This window comes from Phaseolus vulgaris, chromosome 3 (assembly GCF_000499845.2).
Source record: "Phaseolus vulgaris cultivar G19833 chromosome 3, P. vulgaris v2.0, whole genome shotgun sequence".
Classification (NCBI taxonomy): Eukaryota; Viridiplantae; Streptophyta; class Magnoliopsida; order Fabales; family Fabaceae; genus Phaseolus; species Phaseolus vulgaris.
In genome coordinates, this window is record NC_023757.2 from 13,665,548 (window position 1) to 13,692,319 (window position 26,772).

General features: G+C 31.0%; 3 protein-coding genes and 1 non-coding gene across 6 annotated transcripts; 2 read left to right on the plus strand and 2 right to left on the minus strand.

The window, feature by feature from the left end:
- Nucleotides 1-9,478: 9,478 nt before the first annotated feature.
- LOC137806740 (protein CLMP1) lies at nucleotides 9,479-12,794 on the minus strand. 2 transcript variants are annotated; one of them, XM_068606999.1, is made up of 2 exons: nucleotides 12,201-12,794; nucleotides 9,479-12,088 (listed from the first exon to the last, which is right to left on the minus strand). In XM_068606999.1, the coding sequence occupies exon 2, from the start codon at nucleotides 12,073-12,075 to the stop codon at nucleotides 9,745-9,747; it is 2,331 nt and encodes a 776-aa protein (XP_068463100.1). In that variant the 5' UTR covers nucleotides 12,076-12,088; nucleotides 12,201-12,794; the 3' UTR covers nucleotides 9,479-9,744. The 2 variants fall into 2 exon arrangements, with proteins under 2 accessions (XP_068463100.1, XP_068463101.1); XM_068607000.1 differs by having other exon boundaries at nucleotides 9,479-12,084; nucleotides 12,201-12,449.
- On the plus strand, nucleotides 12,762-12,887 carry LOC137808841 (small nucleolar RNA snoR111). The gene has a single exon (XR_011080740.1). It is a non-coding gene; the product is annotated as a small nucleolar RNA snoR111 (small nucleolar RNA).
- A 345-nt stretch (nucleotides 12,888-13,232) lies between these two features.
- LOC137806741 (probable tyrosine-protein phosphatase DSP4) lies at nucleotides 13,233-16,433 on the minus strand. Of its 2 annotated transcripts, XM_068607001.1 has the most exons (5): nucleotides 15,884-16,433; nucleotides 15,691-15,784; nucleotides 13,850-13,907; nucleotides 13,715-13,758; nucleotides 13,233-13,623 (listed from the first exon to the last, which is right to left on the minus strand). In XM_068607001.1, the coding sequence occupies exons 1-5, from the start codon at nucleotides 16,084-16,086 to the stop codon at nucleotides 13,438-13,440; spliced, it is 585 nt and encodes a 194-aa protein (XP_068463102.1). In that variant the 5' UTR covers nucleotides 16,087-16,433; the 3' UTR covers nucleotides 13,233-13,437. The 2 variants fall into 2 exon arrangements, with proteins under 2 accessions (XP_068463102.1, XP_068463103.1); XM_068607002.1 differs by lacking the exons at nucleotides 13,715-13,758; nucleotides 13,850-13,907 and having other exon boundaries at nucleotides 15,884-16,415.
- A 4,973-nt stretch (nucleotides 16,434-21,406) lies between these two features.
- LOC137806743 (EH domain-containing protein 1-like) lies at nucleotides 21,407-26,093 on the plus strand. Its single transcript, XM_068607003.1, has 16 exons — nucleotides 21,407-21,787; nucleotides 21,880-21,959; nucleotides 22,147-22,215; nucleotides 22,308-22,365; nucleotides 22,948-23,003; nucleotides 23,103-23,139; nucleotides 23,223-23,284; nucleotides 23,736-23,849; nucleotides 23,994-24,096; nucleotides 24,211-24,260; nucleotides 24,383-24,511; nucleotides 24,599-24,850; nucleotides 24,943-25,022; nucleotides 25,312-25,438; nucleotides 25,601-25,744; nucleotides 25,819-26,093. Exons 1-16 carry the CDS (start codon nucleotides 21,703-21,705, stop codon nucleotides 26,002-26,004), a joined length of 1,632 nt encoding a protein of 543 aa, XP_068463104.1. The 5' UTR covers nucleotides 21,407-21,702; the 3' UTR covers nucleotides 26,005-26,093.
- The last annotated feature ends 679 nt before the right edge of the window (nucleotides 26,094-26,772 follow it).

A 26,772-nucleotide genomic window follows, 5' to 3' on the forward strand; every position in this document is an offset into this window, starting at 1 on the left:
GCAACACTCTCTAATGATTCTTTGGGCTTTCAAATAATCTTGTCATGCAATACAAAAAGGAATCAAAAGTTAAATTACCTACCTATGGACATATCCAACTCGCACCTTAATGTTATAAAGTGCCTATAAGGGGCACCTTTAATAATAACTAGTGGAGGATTTTTTTTCCCTTTACTATTTTTAGTTTGTGAAATTAAATTCATAGTATGATCTTGTAGTTTGGATTTATTTTAAACTTCAATATTCATATGAATTGAATTGAATTAAAAAAGAAAAAATAAATGAACTCAAATACCTTATGTTGGATATAAATATTTGGGGGATTTACCACTAGATCAAGCCAATAACTTGTAGAACAAATGTAACTTTTTAGTAGTTAATTAAGTGTTTGATTAATTAATTAAATGGCTGGATTACAAAGCTTTTAATGGAGAGAAATGAAATTGAGGAAAAGAACATCCTTCTTGGATTTTTATTTAATTTTCGTTCTTCTTTTAATGTCAGTTTAACTAACTAAACTTGAATGGGTAATTTAAAAGGATAATTTTTTTATTTAATAAATTTAAAATTCTTTAGAGTAAAATGAGTAGTTTGGATGAGAAAATTAGAAGGAAATTGAATTTTAAGAAATTTGTTTAGAGCATTTGAATTAATGAAAATAATATGATTTGAAATATACTCTTATCCTCCCTCACTCTTTAACTCCGTCTCACTCTCAAAGTGTTTCATCTTTCTGCTCCTTTATTCTCTCTTCAATAGTAGTTTTCAATTTGTTCTTTCTGTTGGAGCTTTTGGGACTCATCAACTAATTCATATCAGGTTCATTTCTCAATTTTGTCAATAGATTCCAATATTAATTTGATACTTTGTGTTTTATCATTTCATTTCATGAATCTAGAATTTTTCTTATTTTATGATTTTTTTTTCTTTGTGAATCAAATTGAATAATGTTTGAGCTAATGTTACCATATTAAATATTATTTAATATTAAAATTGAATTATTAAATTTTATTTAAATATTTAAAATTGACTAATTTTTTATACGATTTAATTTTTAAAACTTTATATATTAAAATAGAATTTTATCTTTAAAGAAAAATTCAATACAAGAAAGATATAAGATATTTCAATTTATAAATTATTTAAAAAATGAAGGGAATTAGTTTAATTGACAAATAATTCAAATATCGTTCATTTTAAATTAAAATTGTTTATAATATATTATATTATAATATAATCATATTATAAATATTTTATTAATATTTACATATACTTATCTCACATAAAAAGTTATATTAAAGCTATAATAAATTATATAAAACATAATTAAAAATATATTTAAATATAATTTATTATTTTATTAGTATTAATATTTTTATTATAATAAAATAAATATTAAAAATAAAATAAATATATTAATAATAAATAAATATATTTCACTTTTCACTTAGGTTCTAGTCACACATTCTTAACGGCCAATATGAATAATATTTTTCATATGAAAGCATTCTATTTTATTCCTTAATCAACATTAAAAACATTTGTTGAAGTTTTTCTAATTTTGTATGAATCATATTTATCCAAATTTCAACACGTTGTTTCCAGCCTGTCAATGGTGTGTACAGGCAGAACATTCATCACGTTGTGCAACCTCTTTCTCATTTCCAAGTATGGTTACAAAAGAGATTTAAATATTTAAATTTAAACTATAATTATATTATTTTAAATTTATTTTAATAGATTTTTTTCAATTATATACCTATACTTTTATTTTTTAAATAAAATTTAATTAAAATTTGGATATCCTTTTTGGATTTTGGAAAATTCAAAACTAATGTAATTTTAAGAAATGGTTTGACTAAGATAACATTTTGTTAATTTGGGTTAATGCTTCTTTACAATTATGAAATTGTTTCTTTTTTATGGGACATTTTTTTATCTAGACGGGACATGTAGCCATAATAATTATGAGTTCACTTTAATTACTTGTTATTAATTTGAATAAATGTGTTGATATTTTAAGTCTATTAATCTTTTATCCATCAATTCAACGAGGCAGGCTTTTGATTTACTGATTTCTTTATAATTAAAATAAAAACTAATTTATAAGATTAAAATTATTATATTGTATTGTTTAAATTATATAAATATACAATATTATAATTAAAATTAACATTTATAATATATTATTGATTATAATGGAGTGAATTAACCTAGCAAAAGCAATAATCATTTCAATTCACAACAAGAAAATCATGAAATAGAAACCAATTTTTAGATACTAAAATAATTAGTTGCAATAGTAACTAAATTAGAGACCATTTTAGAAATTGAAAAAAATGGTTTCTAAATTAGTTTCTATTATTGTTAAATAGTTTCTAAATTTGTATCTAATTAGCAACTAATGTTTTTGTTACCAAATTTAGAAACTAAATAATTGGTAATTAAAACCTTGATTGCTAATTAGATATCAATTTAGAAACTATTTAACCATAGTAGAAACTAATTTAGAAACCAAAATTTGTTTTTTAGTTTCTAAAATGGTCTCTAATTTAGTTACAATTGTAACTAATTATTTTAGTCTCTAAAAATTGGTTTCTATTTCATGATGGTCTCTAATTTAGTTACAATTGTAACTAATTATTTTAGTCTATAAAAATTGGTTTCTATTTCATTATTTTCTTGTAGTGATTTATCTAATTATAGATAATAATTAGTTAATTATTAATATTAAAAAAATAAGTAATTAAGTATAGTTAATATATATATATATATATATTATTTAAGGAAGTGAAAATAATAAAATTTAAAAACACAACTAGCAGGCAAATACCTATTACAATAAATACCTATATTTTAAAAAAATAAATAAAAAGACCAGTAAGTCTTCTTCATCGAATAAATCATATTTTATTTTCTAAATACTATTATTAAAAAAAACAGAAAGGAAATCTCATTTTAAAATTAGACAAACACAAAGTATAGATAGGTGTTCATATTCTCATATGATCAAGATGTAAGAAAAAAAATTATTTACAAAAATAATTAAACAAAAAGAAGTAATACATAAAGAAAAGTTTTCGATTAGAATCATTGAATAGTAAATCATAATGTTATTAGTCATTCTATATAGTTACTCACTTTTCCAAAATTAACCGTTTAAACTTAAAAGAAATATTCTAATTATTTATAAAAAAAAAAAATAATAATAACCACATTAATTTAAGTAAACTGGAGTTTAAATTTATCATATATAATAATATGATTTTTAGCATATAGATATGATGAATTTAAACTAATTTAAATTAAGTTAAAAAAAAACTTTCAGTTTGATCTAATTAAATAGATTTAGATTTCAAATGTAATATAATATAATATTTTATTGGATTTAAATTGAATTTTGAAAAATCCAATTTATACCGAACCTAGATGTAAAGTTGTATTGTTTAGGCAATTAGGCATTGCAGTTATTGTACTAATAAAAGAAAATTTTGTATTGCTAATTCAGAGTATTTGAAGTTTCCTCTTGCTTGAGGAAGCAGATAAAACAATGCCATAAATAACTCCCTTGAAATTGGAATGAAACCAAACCAGAATGTTGATAATATTAAGAATGAAAAGTAGGTAGGAAAATATCATCGTTGAATTTGGAACCAACCCTGAATCACTTCCAACAGTGTCACGATAAGAGTTGTAAAAAAGTAGGTAATTTTGGCTGATTGCAGAACTAACAATAAAATATGCACTCAATTTTAATGTTAAATTTTGATATAGTTACTGAGTTTCCAGTTGGATATGTTGAGAAACAGTTTATTGCACCAAAGTGATGAACAAAACAAGGGAACTAAACCACTTGGTCAGTGTGAATAAGGTTGTCTATTTTGAATTAACTCAATCTTTGTCTCTAAAAAACTGTGATCATTTCTCCGAAGCAATGAACTCAACCAGAACACACCATTATGCACGAGACGTCAATATTTAACATTCAAGAGGTGGAACTGATATAAACCACTAACTCAAATATCAGTGTGATGGATGAAAAAATGTTCACTAAAATTATATTCATAATAATTAATAAGAGTTCTTCAAAGCTTAGATATGAGCATATACATCATCATGGCTAATTTGGCTAATTTGAAGTTGAATTCTTTTTTTCTATTCTGATTCGATCATTTGGTTTGTATAAAGATGATTTCATCTTTCAGTTTTGATGGATAGGTTTTGTAAGTGGTGTCTTTGATTTGGTAAGGAATCTTATATTGTTTGTTGGAGTTTTTTGTTTCACTATACATGTCTTCTTTTTCACCCTTAAAATGATTTACATTTATTTTATTTATTTATTATTATTAATAAAAAAATAGCATATAAATTAAAGAATGTTTACTTAATATATAACCTATTCAATAATTCATGGCATTCCTACATTTAAAAATAAATTTAAAAAATTAAAAATAATAATTAAGAAATATAATCAACTCAACACTAAATATTGATGATATTTAATATTATTTATCACACTAAGATGTTTAACTTATTGTTTAAACTGATAGAAGAGTACAAATTAGTCCATATCACTTTATTTCTAAAATAGCAAGATTTATATACAAAATATTCACACAAAAATATTCTTGTTGGAAAACACAGAAAAAACAATTATTTGTTTAAAGTTAGAGTGTTTTGGTAATTTTCTAAATTATTAATTTATCTTATACTTTTTCTGATTTGTCTAATTTAAAAAAAATCATAATCCAAAAAAAAATTACTTTTACTTTATTCTTTTACCTTTTTTTTCACTCTATCACTTTTCACTAAACAAAAAATTTATTTTTGAGTTGATAATTAATTTAATTCATTTTCGTGTAATTTGTTTTATTGAAATAAGTTAGGCATCTTTTAAAAAAATGATATATTCTATTATATTTAGTTCCAGAAATCTTGTAATGATATTTAAAAGTTATTTTTTATGAAAAATAAAAGTTTAATTAATAATTAATGTTTCATAAATTTGTTATTAAAAAATAATTTATTTTATTTCAAAAGTTGTTTATCTATAAATTAGAATCTCTCGTTTTTAGGAAAAAATTGAAAGATTAACTAAATTGAAGGCCGTTTTATTTTACTATTGAGTCAAGAAATTTATAATGTTAATTTTACAAACAAATTATATTTATGATAATATTTTATTTGATAACTTTGTGTTTGGATATGTATGTGTTACTTAGGTCAAATTTATTTTTCTTTGCCATACCTATTTTCAAAACAATCATTAACTAATTCATATGATTTATCACATTATATAAAATATCTAACATGTATCATTGGACATTCAAAGAGTGAATTAAATTTGAAATTTAAGAGAAACAACAGGATAATAAAATAGCAAAAAATTATCCCATTAATGAAGTTGATTATACACTTTAATCTCCAATATGTAAAAGAGATTATACAAATTCGATATATTTGAAATAATTAAAATGAAATTGGGAAATAGCAAGATGGCACGTAATATAAGATGAAACGTGGAAGATATTCTTGCTTCCCAATAACATTCATCAATCACACAATACAACCAAGAAATTTGACCAATGCCAATATGTTCGTCAATGCAACCATTCTTCTTCACTCAAGCTCATACTTGGATTTCCAAACATTGTAAGAGATCAAGTTTGAAAAATGCTTGCAAAACCTTTCTCAACATTATTGTTCATAACATTTCTCACCCCTCAATTTCTTTTTTTAAATTGTACATGTAATAATGTTAGATTTTTAAAAAAAAAATTCAAAAAAGTACAATTATGCTAATTAAAGACGTTCTTAAAAAAATTAAAAGATGCAAAAATAATTTAAAATTATACACTAAGATTATCTTTTAACTTACACAAAACAGTTTTTAAATTGTTTTACTTTTTTTGTAAGAAAATAATATTTAGTTCAAAACCAAAATATATTTTTTTAAATAAATGTTGTTATACACTATTAGGATACAACAAATTTAGATATGAACTGTGACTAACTAACTAAGTTGTTGAATCTGTCCATCTAAATTGATACTATTGCACAAAGTTACATTGATACAATTTTATCATAACCCTCGATAAATGGAAAAATTCAATGAAAAGATTTATAAACAGCAAAAACACTATAATGGTAAGATAATGAGAAAAAAAAAATAAGAACCCAACAACACATAAGAAATTTTATACATTATTTTTGGATCTATATTCACTTTATTCAGACAATTTGAATTCGATTGTCCCTTAAATTTTAAATTATCTAATTACAAAAAACACTTATATAACTAAAACAAGACAAAAAAATAAACATCATCCAAGAAGCTTTTCAAAGGTAATGAAAACACTCAATTAGCTACAATACACACCAAACACTAATGCACAAATTTCAAATTCAAATTACAAGAAAAAACAAAGAAATAGATCACTTGATCTGTAACAGATTGTATAACAAAACAACTTATAACATGAACAACCTTCTTTGATGAACTTTGAGCAATCTTTCTTTAAAAAAAACGAATTATATAAAATTAATCTTGAAAAATATTTCTAAATCACAACAAAACTCTTTTGATTTAAAAATTATGAAAATTGTAATTTTAAAAAGGATAAAGCTTTCTTTTTTGAAATTTCTAAATATAATAATTAATTAATTTGTTCGTTCATCAATCTAAAAAAATTCAATATAGCTTTAATCGATTATGTTTTAACTTAATTGATTATTTTTGAAAGATTGAGTTTTTTTTTTTTCTAAAAACCTGACATAATTGATTATTCACGATTCATAATTGATTATTGACTATTCTTTCATAATTGGTTATATGTAAAAACAAATATTCATATTTAGCTCACATAATCGATTATCCATTGTTCATAATCGATTATCTATGAAACTAGGTAAAATCCAAGTTTGGTTTAACTTAAGATGAACAATTATAAACTTAATATAATTTATTATTGTTTTCAGAAAGAAAGAAAGAAAATTTTAAATATAAAAATGTTCAAGATTAATTTTGGAGATTAACATTTTGATCATACTAAGATAATGAGGTAATGAGCAATGAAGAGAGGAACCATTAACATGAAGTGCAAACATTATCAAAATCATCATCAAATCAACACACCATACTTTGTCATGCTTTGCTAACACTTCCTCTTATATGCGACCATGCAATGTTTTACATGTAGAGAAACCTAAACAATATGATCACTGGTTAAACATAGAGACATGAACAGTAGGACCACAGGATAAACATAGAGACATGAATAGTAGACTCACTAGATAAACATAAGGCAATACTTTCTATTTCTAGTATTATGCCATTCCCAAATATGAAAATTTTATTTGTTTACCTTCTCACTAGAAAACTACTAACAAGTTATGTAATTAAGGATTTGAAAACCAAAATGTCCTTCTTGCATCATAAAAGCAAGGATTTACAGTCCAAGACACCACTATCACTAGTGGGAACAAGTTAAACTAAACAATTTTGAGTTTAAACTCAAATAAGTGGAACAAAATTCAGGTAATAATATTGGCAGATAGAAAAGTGGATGATTTTGGCAATGCGTGACTCAAAGTGCTAAGACAAACATAGAAGTCTCTCGTGTCAAAATTTAAATCCTGAAACACGTTCGAGAATGAGTTTAATCTTCGAATTGCAGAGGAACTCAACAAACCTCTTTTGAAATGTGAAAATAAGAGTAATAAAACATACAAATTGAATGAGAATCGAAGTAAAATAAGGAGAATGATAACATAATAATAATAACAATAAGAAACTAAAATCTTAATTGATTGTACTATGTTAAAAACTCATATATAATTTTAACCTAAAAATACAAACTTCTAGGAAGATTCTAAGTTATACATGTAGTAGTGAACGAACTTTGATCCAAATTGTAAACTTTAATGATAACTAATTCTCTTTTATCAATAAATTAGTATTTCTGTTTAAATATAGTAAATGTAAAAACCATCTGATAAGAGTATTCCAAAGCTGTAGGAAGTCACCTTAATCCTTGCAATTGTGATGATTAATTACCTTTGATGACTCTCGTCTTTGGTGCTTTTCCACTTACGACACTATCATTTATAAGAAGAGATGTAAAAATGGGCTTCGTATTATTGTTCTAGTGGACCAGTCCCAAAAAAATATAAAAGGATAGGTTAGATCAAATAAAAGAATTTCTGATTTAAATTGGATCATTGTTTTTTACTCTAGTCTATGACCTAAACCGAAATATTTTTTATAAAAGAAATTTTTCGGTCTATAATTTATAAAATAAAAATTATATTAGAAAATATTATATATTAAATCATTATAACTAAAATTAAATTTAATTTCATTAATATGACTTAGTTTTAAAAAATACATTTAAAAATTATTTAAATATAATTTTTTAATGGATGGATAATCTGTGGGATTAAACCAAACAGTTTGTTTTGTCACTTATACTTTAATTCTTATGGTAATTGTGGTAAGGTTTCCTATATATACTCACTTATCAGACATTCAAATTCTATTTTATAATTCACATAAGTTATTATTAACATAATTGGTTAAATAACAATTAAGAAATAAAATTTAATAACTCAATAATCTCTAATATTATCTTCAGTGTTGCTAGATTATAAGAATATGTCAAATCAGAACCAACCATTTTAAAGTTTTTTTTTTTAAAAATGATAAATTAACTTGTATAATAAAGTCCAAAAACCTATAGAAAAACCTTCACTTTGCATGGTCCATTGGAAATGTTGTTCTTAGCATTTTGCAAAATTATTTTCCAGGAAAAAAGATATACTTCAGTGCACTCTATATTCTTTATGCCTAAATATGATTAAGAGTCACTAGATGATGCAGAATACACTTCTTATTTTAATCAATTTCACTCATAATAATTTTATGATTCTCAATAATTTTTCTTAATACTAAATAGCATATTAGGAATATTCCCATGACACTGGGCAAACTCCTGTCAACCTCTAGTAAGGACTCTTCACCAAATTAGTATATAATGTTTGATAAAATCTGAACACTTTCATATTTGAAGACATTGGTCATAGTAGCCAATTTCAATGAAACAATTATGAATACGGATACTCAAACTTCATGGTAATTCATTTCTTGTGTCCTTTGCTATATTTGCTTTTCACTATTATTATTTTATTCATCACTAGAGCTGAAAACTAAAGGTGCTTTTTTTTTAGCAAACTGGGAAAAATGACTTAAGAACCTCCAATAAATTCACATTGCCACTCCTAATTGCAAAAATTCCAACCACTCTCCAAAGCTTAGGAACATAAGTTCTGTCAATGATCGATACAAACTCATGTTATAAACTCAGCAACACATCAGCACATTGATAAGAGCGACCAAAACAAATGTCGAAATTTGAGCAAGTAAGCAATCATCAACTAAGTTGCATCCGCATTACTAACATAGCCCGGGGAAAAAAATGACTGGTCCATAGCAAGTGAGATTGATTAATGATTTTGCGTAAATAATGTTAAAAAAATAATCTCCCTTCATTAGATCGCTGAGAACTTCAGAGAAAGGATAAAGAAAAAGAGCACAACTAACTAGTTAAGGCACCCTAAATTTTCAATTTCTATTTTTAAAAAAAGTTATCGCTTCAGAACTCCAAGCAACAAGGATATTCTTTGTCCAGAGTCTTCATTTAACACTCAACAAAACAGAAGCAGAAGAGATTTGGAAGCCACACCATCTCATACTTGATTAGCCTTATTGATCTCTGGTTTAATGGTCTTATTGTGCCGTATGTTCTCAACCTTTTTATCATCTCCATCTTTAGTATCTCCATTTGAGGAATGATTCTTTAGAACCATTGAAATATCTGCCTCAGAAGCTCCTGCAAGCTTAAAGCGTTCAGTTGCATCATCCAGGTTTTTCTTCCATCCACTCATTCCCAATTTGAATTCGACTTGGGATCTTTCAAATAGCATATTACCCCAGAAGAGGTGAATTTGAGATCTCATGACAGCTGCTTGCTCAGCAGCTTCTTCTGCAGATATATCACCCTGACCTCCAACGGTAGAGGACTCACCTTCAGTAGCACCTCCTTGTTTCTTTCTTCTTCTCAATAATTCATCTTTCTTGGTTGCATTTGGGTCCTTTAGCTCTTTTGCTCTCTGCTCCTCTAGTTTCTCCCACATATCTGTTGCTGCTTTCATCTTCTCCTCTGCGCTGTCAAAAAGTTGAAGTGTCTCCTTAGAATCCCAACCAGATAGATCTATCTTCTTAGCAAGTGCAAAAGACCAATGAAGTTTAGCCATTTCAAATTGCTGCTGCCCCAGAGCCAACAGTCCCTCGTAAAAGTCTGATTTGATCGAGAGTGCTTCCTCGTACTTCTCTCTTGCCAAAGAATACTTTTCCTTGACCCATTCATAAGCCACTTGAAGCTGCTCTGCCACTACCTCTTTCCCAGCTGACTCATCCAGAGGGATCCGCTTCCTAGCTGCACACATGTGAACATTACCCCAGTTGAAGAAAGCTAAAGCAGCAACCTCCTGAAACTTTGAAGCAGCCTTGTCAAATAGATCCTGGGCCTCCTCGCTAGTTACTGTCTCCTCGAGTGCCTCAGAACAAAGCTCCATCCCAAGCTCATGCAAGTCAATATGAGCATCAGGATCAATACCAACATGTGAGCGGAAAAGTTGAGCAAACTCAAACAACCAATCATCCATCTCCACTTCTTTGCTTTCAGTATCTCCAGTGGCTCCTGGCTTTTCCTTTGGGGCATCCTTCACTATCTTATCAACCTCACTATCAGGAACTTCAGAGACGGATTCCTCGAGCGAAGAATGAGATCCACTCTCATCTCCCTTGACCCCTTCATTCTCAACTGGTTTTTCCACCTCTTCTTCCAATAAAGGTGGCTCCTGCTCTGGACTAACTTCAACAATATGCAGTCTCAGCATTGATACAGAATCACTTTTAACTTCTCCAAGTTCATTGAGGAGATGGTTATCAACACTAGACTCTGCCAGTCTGAGTTCATCAGTAGAGGTTATAGTAACCAGATCACCATCGCAATCCTTATATTTGATCAGAACAGAACTTGACGAAGGAAATCTTTTGCTCACTACATCCCTCAGTACTCTAAAGTTGCAATTGATTGGCATCTGCGAGAGCCTAATGTCATGATCATAAACAAGCTTCAACGGTCTCCACAGAATTGCAGCCTCAGAACGCTGCCCATGAATGGCCGATGACTGGGCCTTGTGGTCATCCTTTCCAGAGTTAGGTGGCTTTGGAGAACCATTCGAAGGCTTCAACACCAGTTTTGGCATGTGGGACTTGCTATCAGAACCATTTTCAGTAGGCAAAGCCGGTTGCGCCTTGCTGTCTAGCTTGTTATTGTTAGGTAACACAACAGATCCAACTGCTGAATTGGCTCCCTTCTTCGCCACAGGACGGGCTGGCAAACATGGCCCCAATCCAGCAATAGGGGCGCCACGGACGGCGGAAGCGCCAAGGGCAGCCGGAGAGGGTCGACTTTGGAGGTCCTGCTGCGCTTCCTGACGCGGCCCCAACGCAGTCCTCAATCTCTGGGCGATCTCCAAAGCATCACGGTTACTAGGATCAGCACCCAACAAGAACTGCACATCCTGCACAGCCATTTCATACTTTCCAACAGCCTCGAAGGCACGGGCCCGGCGAAGAAGGGCCCGGACAAAGCGGGGCTGGACCTGAAGCGCCATGGTGCACTCAGCAATCACAGCTTCATTATCTATGGGCTTCATCTGCAGCAAACACGCCGCCCTGTTGCTGTGGAAAACGGCTCTTTCAGGGTGCGTTTTGGGGGTTAAACGAAGAGCACTCTCGTACTGTTCAAGAGCACCCGCGTAGTCCTTATTTTGGAACCTCCTATTCCCTTCCTCTTTCATCTCATTCGCCTTCTTCAAAAATATCGACGAATCCAACAACTCCGACCCACCGTTAGCCGTTGGGACACCCACACCTGAGCCCGAATTATCAACCACACCTTGGTTTGGGTTCGAACCACCCTTCTTTTTTCTACCCCCTGATTTCCCCATGTTATTGCCCTTCCTATGCGTCATTATTAACTCAAATTCAAATCAACACAAACTAGAACCATCTTTGCAATGAATCTAAAGGCCAAATTAACAGAGAGATAGGAGAATTAGGAGTTAACTCTTACCCGTGAGAAGCCGCACGAAACGAAAACTGGGCCAAAAAATGGATAACCCGCGTCAGTAGAAAACTGTAGAAGAAGAAAAAGAAGATAGCGTGTGACAATGAATAAATAAAAAAAGGTGGTATGGTAGCTTAGTTTTGTTAGTTCAATGGTATTTGTTGGGTTTTGAGAACTCGGCGTGCGTCTGAAACCCTAGAAATTTTAGTTCCTTATCACATGTACGTTCACTGTTCCTTCCTTATTCTCAACCCTATGATCTGATGAATCTCTTGTTGACCTTAGTAGGGTTTAGAGGTATTTTCGTAAATAAAAGAAGGAGGAGGGGTAATTGTGTCCAGTGGTATTCACAGGTTAGGGTTTATATCCAATTGACCACTCTATAAATTGCACCTAAGATTCACTCTTTTCTTCAATCTACATAATATGGTGTAGACGGCGGAGGACAACCGGGTTAGATGAATAAGATTGTCATAGCTGTTTCTATTACTATGATGAATGATAATTGTTTAAATTTCTGGTTTTTGTTTTTTTATTTCATGGAAAACAAAATCCTCGATGTGTTTCTACGAGAATGAAGAGATTAGTGACAGTATCTCTGCCATTTTTTGAACATTGAGGTATAAAAATGGGCGAGTCATCGTTTCGGTCGCCCTTTCTGTGATTGGCGAATCGATTGTTCCTCGTCTACATCCTTTTTTCTATTATTTTTATTTTCAGTTCGTTTTCCTTTTTCCTATTTAGTGTTTTTTTGCATTTTGGTGAATGCTTTGATTCAAAAAGGCGTTATTGTTCTTATCAAATTCAAAAAGATGCAGACCTGTATAGAAGCACATTTTGTTTTGTTGGATTTGACTGTGATAGAGATGATTGTTTGATTGGCAACTATCATCATCATTTTCACATCTGGACAAATTGGGGAAAAATAACAAGTGAGTTATTTAATCAATTAATTATTTACATAAATCATTATATTTCATTCACTTTTTCTCTTTGTATTTTTCTGGTTCTATAAGATAATTTCTTGGGGTCATGAGATGCGAAACCAAATGAAACAGTAAATTTTGGATACTACATCATAAGATAATTTGGTGGAGAAGTATAAATCACGAAGTTTAAGATCTCATGAAAAACCCTACTGATCCTGCTTTAAGTTACGGTGGGGAAAGAAACTAAACTTCACTTCATCATGGAAATACTCCATGGGAGGAAGCCGCAACTTTCTAGAAACTGATATTTGTTTCTATTTCATTGAGCATGAAAATGGCAGTTGTTGTTGCTTCAAATAGGATATGTCAAATAATTCGATGAACCTCTGGTCTGACACCCTAGCTTTGGCACCTGCAAATCTTTGGTACTCGTCAAAAACAGATGATAGACACCACCTCTGCAATCTTCTTATGCATCCCACAAGGCAACCAGTGCGGTGCTGATCATGGTAAATCACTGAACAATTTGAGATTAATAATTCAAAATATTAATGAAAATAAATTTTTGAAGAACAAATTGATAGTGCAAACCTTTCCTCGTTTACAATGAATTATAAGAGGATGGTTTTTAACATCTGGAGACAGAAAATCAAGCACCAATTAGATCGGTATTTCAGTGAAAATGCTGAAGCTGTATTAATAGTGAAGTTCGAGATTTTTAAATACCGAGGGCTACTTTCAAAGCTTCCCGAATTGTATTGTTTGGGATGTTGACAAAGGGTTCCTGCCCACGGAGTTTCAGGCATGAGAAGGCAATTAATGGGAAAAGGGATTGCTTCAATTTTGAGATAACCTCATTTTCAGATAAAGACAGATTTCAAATGGAAAATAGTAATAATAATTATCCGGCAAGCATATGAGGCACCTTCAAACTCCAACTAAAGCTTAATTTCAAAGGAAAAAATGAGAGTCTGCACTAGACAGGGTAAGATACAAGATTGGTGACTACTTTTGACTACTTAAAGAACGTCAGGCTACTCACTCATCTGGTATGATAGCATTGTATATTTGAAAATCGAGTCAGTCATTTCTTAATCCCCAAACTTTTGCCACATTAATTAGACATAAAGATCAAATTCACGAGCACACAGAAGCATCTTAATTTGTGGTAAGCGGAAGTGATCAGTCCTGGATTGGATTTGCCTTTATAGCACCTACAACCAGTTTTACAAAAAGGCGGACTATGTATATAATTGTTGGTAAGCGGAGGTGAAAAAAGGTTAATTTGTGCTAAACTTCTTAAATGAGGCAAGAGTATGCCGAGGGTAATGAATAATCCGAATGTTTTTATCCTGAAATAGCTTTATACAGAGAATGAAGGAAATAACTGATTCCAGAACTTCATAACTTCAGGGCTGGCTGCTGTCATGAATTCAATAGGAATATGAAATGTTAGCTAGGATAAAGAGAGGGAAGCCGCAATTTTTCTTAGATTAGCTCGAAGAAGAAAATAACGCTAACAGATAGAAATCATGTAAAGTGAAAGACAGCAAAAAAAAAAAAAAACAATTACAAGCTAAAGCCAATGGCAACTCATTTAATTATAGCAGTAATGTGTAGTAGAGAAACCGTTTCTTTAAAGGAAAATGTGGTAACATGCACAAAAAGTGAAATTTTGGTTTTCAAAAAAGGACCTTGAAGGGAGGGGGACTCGGTTCAAAATAACCTTTGTCCATAAAATAGTTTATCAATCTTATACGGAAGAGAAATTGAGCAGTAGTTAGAACATGAAATTACTGGGTATAGTTGGCTAAATTCTTAGACTAGAAGTAAAACCAGGTAATTTTTCCAAAGAATATTTTTAAAAACTTAATGAACTTTCCCTATGAATCGACAAACATATCAAAGTTTTAATCTAATCATCACAACCAACTATTGGAGTTGAATAACCAATATGAGGCAAAAAAAAGAGACTACATTAAGACCTATAAGTGAAGGTAAAGAGTCTCTTTCTCTTAGTCTATCTTAGTAGCGTGACAGTTAATTATAGTGAATATAAGTCCTTAAAACAACTGAAACCAATCAGTTAATTTCCCCTATGTATCACATTGTATATTGCAGTTGCATACACATGCATGCTTGCAATTGGTGTTTGGCAATATTCTAAATGCTTTTGATTTTATATAGCTCCTTGAAGGAACATTTATAACTGGAGGAAGTATTCAAGAAATTTATGCAATCTTAGTAAAGTAATTTTGACATATTTAGATCTTATTATTTTCGACATCGTCTTCAAATAACTAATTGAACAGTGCCCAAGCACCGCAGCAACCGATAAAAATAATAATCCAAACTAAAATTAGAAAAGTATAAAAAAAATCTGTCAGAATTGGATAGGAAAGTACAGAAAATTGGGTAAAAAGTTTATGCAAAAATTCAGGATGTTCGAATCAAGTAACTCCAGTAAATAGGCAGACAAAAAAATGGCAAACTTCATCAAATAATAATAATAAAGAAGCATCTCAGCTCAGAGTATAAGCGACGATCACAAAAGGAATAATACATACCTTACAGCCATCGATCCCGAACTGATAAAGCCTTATTCCGTTGTCCTTCAAAAATTCCGACGTCGTTTCTGGATACGGTTCAGGACACAAACATCTGCACCAAAATAAATACGGATTCAACTGAAATACCGTGAAATTCTGAAAGCCGAACTCGACGATGAGACATAGAAGAAGGAAAGAAAATGAAACTGACATTACGGAACGGAGACGGAGCGATTTCAGGAATCCAAAGTTAGCAGAATCGGGAAAGCCAGACCGGAAAATGCCGTTGTCGACCATGGCGAAGTTGAGCGGCGGCACGAATATCTCCTCGGTGTCGGCATCGGTGTCGGCATCCTGCGGCGGCGGAAGGTGGGGGGCAAGAGGCGGCTGGCCGTTGGAGCTGTCGAGCTTCATGGTTTTGGCGCCAAAATGAAGAACTGAACTGCCAAGGAGGCGATTGAGGAGCGAATTGATTGATTCACGGGATCTCCAGTTTTGAGGATCTGTCTATCGTGTTATTATAAATTATTAATAAATATAGATAAAGATTTGGAGGCAGGGTGGTGAGAAATAGTGTAGAATATATATTTATAGAAAGTGGAAAGAAGAAAAAAAGAAAAAGGTAAGAGGATCTTTTATAAGATGCTTTCGGGTATTGTGTGTTATGACTCCAGAGAAAGACGTATACTGAAGGAATATGCCGAAATCGGAAGCCACCACGAAAATACCAAACCTTTGTATTTGGACTATGGAGATACTGTATTCGCCTAGTAAAGGAGTTGAGCCACTTGTACGAAGTGGAGAAAGATACTATATAACAACTTTATGGTGCAAAAGCAAACAATGACACCAGAGTTTTGTGAAGAGCATTTAAAAGTACTACTATTTTTCCCATAATGCAATATGGTGACAAAAATTCAAAATGCCATAATTGATTAAGCTTATTATGCTTCAAAATATGAGTAAGTTTGTGATACAATGTAACCTTCCACTTTTATAATAATTATACAACAATTCTCTACACCAACACATAATAATGAAGACTAATTTGAAAACAAAATTTAAATATAATAATTTTATTTAAAAATATATATTTAAGTATTAAATTAATTTTAAAATATACTAATTTACTTATTATTGTCATTATTATATTAACTTATTTATTATAATTATTATAAGAATAATTAATTACATTATATATATATAATCGATGTTACAAATCTATTATATAATATAATATAATAAAAATATTAAATACTAAATAAATTATGTAAATAAAAATATTTAATAATATTATTAATAAAAACAAATATTATTAATAATAAAAGTATAATTATAATTATTGTAAAAATAATATAGTTATTTATAATAAAACAAATAAATTTATATAATAATAATCATATTAATTATAACAAAAATAAATAATATAAAATTTAATATAAAATATATTTTTAATTAATTTTTTTATAAATATACGTATTGAAATATTATTTATTTTTATCTAATAATTTTTCATATATCAATAATGTCACATAATTTCTATTTTTTAATGGAGATATTCAAGTGCAATGGAAATCATGTCTTAATTGAAACGGGTTTAATTTAATTTTTAATTAGTTTTATAATAAGAACAAAATTGTAATCTTACATTTCATCAATTAAAAAAAATTAATCAACTACACTCATTATATTATACATAAATCTTTTTTTTTAACTTTTTCTTGATCGAAATAATCTCTCTTTTAAACCTTTTACGTCAAATTCATTTATTTCTCTCCCTTAAAGTCATTTATTGACCCAAAGAAAGCATTAAAATATAAAAAAAAAATACCAATCATTGAAATTAAAAATTAATAAAAAAACTGATTTCTTCAAAATATATTGTTATATTGAAAAATAAAAGTGAAACGAAACAACAGTAGAAAAATTAATAAGCATGTTGTTAACATATTTAGTTTTTTTGTTTAAGTTATTGGGTTTTGTTTATTTGGTCGAACTTTCTTTTTCTGTTTTAGCTAGGTCTTAGTCTTTTTCTTAAATATATACATGTATTTTACTCTCTAATACACTCTAATGCACAAGTGAATAAAGAATTTCTTTTGTATTTTCTTTTCTCTATTTTTTTCTCTTTTACGCTTGAATCATTGTCTCTTTTTCCATTTGTAATTAGGGTTCATCAGAACCTCCTTTTTCCATTGCGATTATGTGCGCTCCATCAGTCAAGGAATATTCATCTTCATTAACTGTAATATGGTATCAGAGCACTTCGAATGAAGAGCTCCACTAAGCTTCTATCTGATCTTTATTTCCCCCTTTGGTGTTCTTGGTTATCTTTTTTGTTCTCTTTCAAAATCTTGATTGAGTTTCAAAATCTCTTAGGCAATGTCTAATGAAAACCCTAGTCTTGGTCATACTGGGGCGGTTTGTTTTCGCAAAGTGGGTTTTCCTTCTGGTGGTGATGTTAAAACCTCAAAGTTTTCTTCTACTAGAAAAGTTTGCACTTTTTGTAATCATATTGGCCACACTGTCGACACCTGTTATAAAAAATATGGGTTCTCTCTTGGCTACAAATTCACCAATAAGACATCCTAAGACAATAATATGACTACTACTGACATTTTTTCTGAGTTTTTTTTTCTAAAGAACAAGATGTGAAAGGGATTCAACTTACATCACAACATTGTTAATTCCTGACCAACATTTTGCCTCAACAAAACCTTGAGGATCCTGCCCCTCACACTCAAATTAATCAAGTCGACACCTTCTTTGCGGATGAAATCCCCAATACTAAGCAATCTTCAACAAGTAAGTTTCTCTCTTCACTATCTGCTATAAAAGAATCTTGGCTTATTGATTTTGGTGTCACGGATCATGTTTGCCACAATTTGAGCATTTTTACTACTTGCACTAAAATTAAACCTGTCTTAATTAGTCTCCCAAATGACAAAACTATTTATGCCACATATTCTGGTTTAGTACGTTTTTCTGATTAGTTTAATTTGTCTGATGTGTTATATGTGCCTCATTTTCAATTAAACTTAATATTTGTCTCTAAACTCACACACCAACTTAAATGCACTTTAACTTTCACTTCAAGACACTGCATTATACAGGACAATCTCACCCAAGAGATGATTGGTACAGTTAAAGTCATTGTTGGCTTGTACCTTATCACTACCTTGCCTACTTCTAGTCGTTCTAAACCGCATTATTTTTCTCCTTTTATTAATTGTAATATTATCACGGACAAAACACTGTTGCACTATAGACTGGGACACCCTTCACTTGAAAGATTATATGTCTTAAGCAAATAATACTCTTTTATTACTGTTGATACTCATCGTGTATGTGACACTTGTAGTCGTGCAAAATAAAGAAAACTTCCTTTCACTTTAAGTAATACTGCTACCTCTGCTATTTTTGATCTTGTACACTTTGATATTTGGGGACTCTGTTCCATAATTTCTATGCAAGGTTTTCATTATTTCTTGACTATTGTTGATGATTACTCGCGTTATACTTGGGTTATTCTGCTGCATAACAAATCTGAAGTGCGCCAGCACATCATTAACTTCATTGTTTTCGTTCAAAATCATTTCAAAACTAATATCAAAACGATTCGTACTGACAATGATGCTGAGTTTGTTATGTCAATATTTTATGTTTCAAAGGGAATTATACATCAGAAATTTTGTGTTGAAAGACCATAACAAAATGACATTGTGGAACGTAAACATTAGCACATACTAAATGTAACCCGAACTTTACTTTTTCAAGCAAATCTTCTTCCTATTTTTTGGGAATTTGTTGTAATTAATGTTGTTTTCTTAATAAATGTTATTCCTACTCCATTACTTAATAACATCACTCCTCATGAAATGTTGTTTGGAAAACCGTATGACATTTTCTTTTTAAAAATGTTTAGTTGCCTCTGTTATGCTAGTACCATTACTGCACATAGGAAGAAATTAGATGATAGATCTATCAAAGGTATTTTTCTTGGCTTCCCGCAAAATACAAAATGTTATATTGTCTTAAATTTAAAGTTTCATAGCATAGGGATATCAAGACATGTAATCTTTCATGAAAACTCTTTTCCATATAAATTGGATAGTGGCTTACCTAGAGACCCCCAACACTTTGTCTCTTGCTATTTCTAACGCATATAATTCTGCTTTTGATTTTTTTTTTCCTCATACTGCACCTCCTGCTGAGCCATGTCAAATAACGAAAACCTTCCATAGAAATTATGGAACAGGGTCCCCAAATATCAAAGTGTACAAGATCAAAAATAGTAGAGATAACAATATTACTTAAAGTGAAAGGAAGTTTTCTCTGTTTTGCACAACTACAAGTGTCACATACATAATGAGTGTCAACAATAATAAAAGAGTATTGTTTGGTTAAGAAATGTAATCTTTCAAGTGAAGGGTTTCCCAATCTATAGCGCCACAATGTTTTGTCCGTGATATTACAATTAATAAAAGGAGCAAAACAATGCAGTTTAGAACGGGGGTGAGATTGTCTTGTATAATGAATGCAATGGGTTGAAGTGAAAGTTAAAGTGCATTTAAGTTAGTGTGTGAGTTTAGAGACAAATATTAAGTTTAATTGAAAATGAGGCACAAACATGATTCGTGGCACCAGAATCAATAATCCAAGATTCTTTTATAATAGATAGTGAAGAAAGAAACTTACCTGTTGAAGATTGCTCAAAATTGGGGATTTCATCCGCAGTGAAGGTGCAAACTTGATTAATTTGAGTGTGAGGGGCAAGATCCTCAAGGTTTTGCTGACGCAAAATGTTGGTTAGGAATTGACGTTGTTGTGATGTAAGTTGAATCTCCTTTAGATCCCGTTCTTTAGAAAAAGTGTCAGTAGTAATCATATTATTGGCTTGGGATGTCCTATTGGTGATTTTGTAGCCAAGAAAGAACCCATATTTTTTATAACAGGTGTTGACAGTGTGGGCAAGATGATTACAAAAAGTGTAGACTTTTCTAGTAGATGAAAACTTTAAGGTTTTAACATCACCACCACCACAAGGAAAACCCATTTTGCGAAAACAAACAACCTCAGTATGACCGTATTTACCACAAAAATTGCATGTAATAGTGCAACTACTGTTAAGACTATGAAAATTAGGGTTTTCATTAGACATTGCCTAAGAAATTTTGAAACTCAATCAAGATTTTGAAAGAGAACAAAAAAGATAACTAATAACCGCAAATGGGGAAATAAAGATTTGAGAGAAGCGTAACAGAGCTCTTCATTCGAAGAGTTCTGATATCATATTACTGTTAATGAAGATGAAATATTTCTTGACTGATGTGGTGCTTCAATGGAACGCATGTAGTCACAATGGAGAAAGAGAGGTTCTGATGAACCCTAATTGCAAATGAAAAAGAGATAATGACTCAAACATAAATGAGATAAAATCAAAGAAAAAAAAATACAAAGAAAATTTGTATTCCCCTTGTGTATTAGAGAGTAAAATATATATATAAAAAAAAATTAAGAAAAAAAAAAAAGTTTTACCAAACAAACATTTTTGTAATTTAATAGTTAAGAGGCTAATTTCATAGAATAGGCTCCAAAGTAGAAACTCTCTTTCAACACATTTTTGTAAGATTGATCTGAATCCCTTTTATAATGTCCAAGATTTGTTTGGAAAATAAGATTAAAAATTGTGAATAGTCGCATCAAAACCTAACTAGTTAACATTTTTGTTAATGAATGGAGCAGAAGTGGGGCCCTAGATAGTGGCGCTGCAATTCAAAAGTTCGAAAATGGTGAGAAAATAAGCATACTGTGTTGCGTTAAGGGTACCATCAGAAGCAAACTAATTAAACAGGATCTAGCCGCTAATCACCATAGCAAAACTCCACTTAGATGTCTAATCTTTCCGAAAATTGAAAAGCAAGGAAAGGAACTCTCAACTGAACTATAAGCAAACCCTCGAGATCGAGGGTGGGGTTGCGTTGCGTAGCAGCCTAGGAATTGTTCAAATCAAACCCTTCGCTTTCGAAGATGAAAACAGTCTCCGATTGGATCCATTCGTGTTCCAAAGAGCAATCGACGACGTACAAAGAATGGTTCAACTCAGCCGATTCAGGTTTTACTGCTTCGCTTCCTTTCATTTTTCAACTCCATTCGCATTCGGATGCAACTCATTCTTTTTTCTTTTCTTCTCTTTTTGGATCGTAGACGGAGATGGCCGTATCTCTGGAAATGATGCAACCACGTTCTTTTCTCTCTCCAACTTGTCTCGCTCTCAACTCAAGCAGGTGTATATTCCCTTTCCTATTATTCATTTTTCAATTTTCAAGGAGTCTTCAATTTTTGTGTCAGTCTCGGATTAAGTTACCGGGACTGATTTTTCAGCTATAATCATTCTTCGTAAGTTGAGTTAGTTTATTTGTATTTCCGATTTTAATGAAATTTAACCTACACTTGCTTAATTGCTCTCCATAGGTTTGGGCCATCGCTGATGCTAAAAGACAAGGATTTCTAGGTTTTCAAGAGTTTGTTATCGCAATGCAGGTTCGAGTTTTGAATTATCGGTTCTTGGTTTTAATATGGACAATCTGATATCAGAATCTTACTTTCAATTGAATGTTTGTTGTAATAAACAGCTCGTTGCGCTGGCACAAGCAGGATACGATATCAACTCAGATATCTTTAACGCGGAAAGTAAGTTCACTTATGTAATGCCATTCATGCTGGCTATTTGTTTGCCTTTACCTTATAAGATGCTTACCCGCTTTCTTGTGGAACGACGTGTTCCATGTGTGGTGGTAAGGATACTTAAGTGAGATCCCATTTCATGGCCGCTTTTATATGTGGGCTGTGAATCACTTGGCGTGATTCGAGTCATTCATTGTGTCACTGCAAGGCTGAATTAACTGACATGTATGTGTGCAAAAGAAAGTTCATCTGCTTCATTATTGAGGTTTTATTTCTCAAGTCCTATAAATCCAAATTTCATGAAGTACTGAAAGGGAAACAGGCCTGAGAAAATCTGCTGGTCCGGATACGTACAGAAATGGATAACCTACTAAACTTCTTGAGCCTTGTGAAATGGGAGGCTGTTGGTCTCAATTTGAGTAATGGTTCACAAAAATTGTTGCAATAGGAATATATGTTATCTTTTGGATTCAAAGAGACAAGTTTCTCTTGTGTCTAAATTCGTTGTCTGTCGTTCCTAATACTTTGTAGTATTCAGTATTCATTCTTTCCAATGCATTTTAATTATTCCATTTCTTTTTATTTCAGTTGACAAGGAAAATATTAAATCTCCAGTAATGGAAGGGCTTGATGCTTTAATAGCTGTAAGCTATTTTTGTACCTCACCTTGTCTTTAGAAATTGAATAATATTAATACTGTTGATTGTTTTTCTTAATGTTTTTCCTTTCCTTTTTTTTTTCAGAAAACAAAGAGTTTGCATTCCCAACCTGACGCATCTGGTTAGACATGTAATTTTTTTCCATATTCATGTCATTGTACTGTTTAATTAATATTGATTCTATTATTTACTGATGATATGTAGGGACTGCTCAACCTCAGCTTTTGTCCCTCAATTCATGGGCTGCTCCAAAATCTGCGAAGAAAGTGAGTCCCCCAAATCAATGCCCATTTTAACAACAATAAGTAGTTTTCTTTTAAAAGATTTTAGAAAATGAAAAGTCACTTTCGTTTTACAGGTGAACAACCAATATGTAAAAATGTCTTAAATTTGGTTTGTTCTTGTGAAGATTGTATGAATTAAGGATAGTTAACATATGGTGCAAAAATTAAAAGACACCTTTAAACTAGTGAATGGTTGGATTATTTTAAGAGATAGATGCATTCAGAATTGATAGCATTCTTCTTGCATACATTCATTGCTGACAAATCTGTTGATGCATACAAGGGAATATTGGATCAATGTGATTACCAAGTTAAAATTATTAATAATGTGCGCTTGTGAACTCATTACTTTTCAAGCTCAATTACATAGGCCTTGTGTTACTTTAGTTGGTTGCCAGGTATATTCTAATTATAAAAGTTTGGTCTATTTTAGTTATCTCTCAGTGCAGTTACATCAATAATTGATGGCTTGAAGAGATTGTACATGGAAAAGCTAAAGCCGTTGGAGGTCACTTATCAATTCAATGATTTTGTATCTCCGTTATTGGTTAGTGACTTATACACCCAATATATAAATAAAATGTCAAATTTTGTGAACTGCACATTTGTGCATATTAATTAATTAAGATGACTTATTATTCAGGTAAATGTGAAATATTCAGTTTAAGAATGTCTATGGTTTGTCTTTCAGACCAACAGTGATTTTGATGCTAAACCAATGGTCATGCTTCTTGGTCAATATTCCACAGGGAAAACAACCTTCATAAAACATTTGCTAAGATGCGATTATCCAGGTTGGTTAAGTCGTGGGTGTAGCAGCTGCATTATTTGAAATCCTTAGTACAAATAATATATGAAGGGATGTAAATTACTTTATTGATCCTATCTCCTGTTAATTATTCGCACAGGTGCACACATCGGACCAGAGCCTACAACTGACAGATTTGTGGTTGTCATGGTACCATAATCTTTTTTTATAGCATTGGTTTTGAAAATTGTTAATTTGTCCCCTTTTCTTGTTCATTTGTGCTTTGCTTGTGCTCATGGAGGTTCAAAGCTGAATATGTTTTTTACTTGTAGTCTGGTCCTGATGAAAGGAGTATTCCTGGAAACACAATAGCTGTTGATGCTGATATGCCTTTTAGTGGCCTGACAACTTTTGGTGGCTCATTTTTGTCGAAGTTCCAATGTTCTCAACTGCCACATCCAGTGAGTTTTCTATATATATATATATATATATACTTACAACTTGTGTCATTTATTTGTCCTTGAACCTGAAGCAATTTTTTCTTTCAGCTGCTAGATGAAATAACCTTTGTGGACACTCCTGGTGTCCTCTCTGGAGAAAAACAAAGGACTCAACGAAGTTATGACTTCACCGGTGTTATATCTTGGTTTGCTGCAAAATGTGATCTGATACTTCTCCTATTTGACCCTCATAAACTTGACATTAGTGATGAATTTAAACGTGTAATTGGAGCTCTACATGGTCATGATGACAAGATACGTGTGGTTTTGAATAAAGCGGACCAAATTGATACTCAACAAGTAATGCACTGCCGTCAACTATATTTATCCTGGTCTAAATAAATTTGTGATTCACTTTTGACTTATTTCCATACCTCATTTTAATAACGTAGCTCATGAGAGTTTATGGAGCATTGATGTGGTCTCTGGGGAAAGTTCTTAATACTCCAGAAGTTATGCGTGTATATATTGGGTAGGTTTCATCTTTTACGTACTGCTAATGATTCCTGCTTTATTTACAGTGACTCATTCAAGTATTTAACCATTCATTTAAGATTGTACTGTCTTGTTTCTGTTGAACATTATTCGATCTCAGTTTTGTTGACCAATTGATTGATCTTTTTGACACTTTGTAGTTGAATTTTACTTTTAAAATGCTTAGCATTTGTTGATGTTTCACAGTGCTTTCATATCACATCTATTGATTCCTCTAACTAGTTCTCGAACATCAGGTATAACTTTATTTTTCTTTTCATTGCCAGCTCATTTAATGATAAGCCTATAAACGAAGGCTTTGTTGGCCCATTTGGACAGGAGCTCTTTGAAAAGGAACAGAATGATCTCCTTGCAGATTTGGTAGATATTCCAAGAAAGGCATGCGACAGTCGGGTAGGGTCCTATTTTCATAATATTGTTTCTCCTGGTATTTCAAATATGTGAATTATGTGCATATTGCAGATCGTTCTAGTAATCCTCCTAATATTTGTTTATCCTGTAATATATTCTTTTCTTTTTCTGGTTCTATATTCTGATGTCGTTGGAACTGTGCAGATCAATGAATTTGTGAAACGTGCTAGATCTGCTAAAATTCATGCGTATATAATTAGTCATCTTAGGAATGAGATGCCTGCAATGATGGGCAAAGCTAAGGCTCAACAAAGGCTTATAGAGAATCTTGAAGACGAATTTAGAAAGGTCTCTCCTTTCACTTCTTCTCCCTTATTTCCCCTAATTTCTTAATTCTTATCATATACGACCTTGTTAAACAGGTTCAAAGGGAGTTTCATCTACCAGCTGGTGATTTTCCTAATGTAGAACACTTCAGAGAGGTTTTGAGTGGCTATAGCATTGACAAATTTGAGAAACTAAAGCCCAAAATGATTCAAGCTGTTGATGACATGCTTGGATACGAAATACCAGAGTTATTAAAAAAATTTAGAAATCCTTATGATTGAATGAAATAAGTTTTCAAACATGTTTTCCATTTTATGATTGTTTTTCGGCTGAGATTTTTATATAAATGATGGATTTTTTCATGTTTCAATCTCTATCTTAGTATATACCTCATGCGCAACTCATAGTGAAATTTACTATGTAAAAGCAGTTAATTATATTCTATTTGTTTTTTATTTTTCTCCTCGGTTATACCTCAAAAACTCAAGTGAACTATTGTAAAATAATAATATCGAATCTACAATAATTGAATGTTTGACTTTCTGATTATCAAAATTTAGTATGAAATAAAAGAATGAAAAATTAATGGAAATTGAGTATTGTTCCTTGAAATAAAAATTAAAGAAGGAAATAAAAAAATGAAAATAGGATATATAGAAAACTTACAAGATCAGGTTTCTCACAGTTTTTATTGATTCAATCTGTCTATATGTTTTTTTTTTATTATTTTTGAAAGTGAATTAACTTAACTTACTCTCTTAGGATGTGATGATGTATCAAAATTGAAATAACTCCTATTATCTTATTAATGTTCAGTCCTTTTTCTCCGTTCTATGCATTTTACAATTACAAGTGCCCATGTCCAGTCTTAGGAGATACCTTATAAGCATATGCACATAAACAAGGAAACACAAGCTGAAAAAGAGTTCATACATCTAGAGAAGCCATGGGTGACTGAAGTCTTAGAACTCTTTGACACTACTGTTCAAAAAATACATTCACCTTACATTTACCTTTTGTAATAAAATATTATATTTCAATAAAATAAC

Excerpts from the sequence above, each read along its gene's own strand:
- LOC137806740 (XM_068606999.1), bottom strand. The coding sequence starts at position 12,075 with ATGGGGAAATCAGGGGGTAGAAAAAAGAAGGGTGGTTCGAACCCAAAC.
- LOC137806741 (XM_068607001.1), bottom strand. The coding sequence starts at position 16,086 with ATGAAGCTCGACAGCTCCAACGGCCAGCCGCCTCTTGCCCCCCACCTT. Across the intron at positions 13,908-15,690 it reads TCGGGATCGATGGCTGTAAG|GAACCCTTTGTCAACATCCC; the intron begins GTATGTATTATT and ends CTCCGTGGGCAG. Across the intron at positions 13,624-13,714 it reads TTCATTGTAAACGAGGAAAG|CACCGCACTGGTTGCCTTGT; the intron begins GTTTGCACTATC and ends TACCATGATCAG.
- LOC137806743 (XM_068607003.1), top strand. The coding sequence starts at position 21,703 with ATGAAAACAGTCTCCGATTGGATCCATTCGTGTTCCAAAGAGCAATCG. Across the intron at positions 23,285-23,735 it reads CTCCAAAATCTGCGAAGAAA|TTATCTCTCAGTGCAGTTAC; the intron begins GTGAGTCCCCCA and ends GGTCTATTTTAG. Across the intron at positions 24,261-24,382 it reads ACAGATTTGTGGTTGTCATG|TCTGGTCCTGATGAAAGGAG; the intron begins GTACCATAATCT and ends TTTTACTTGTAG.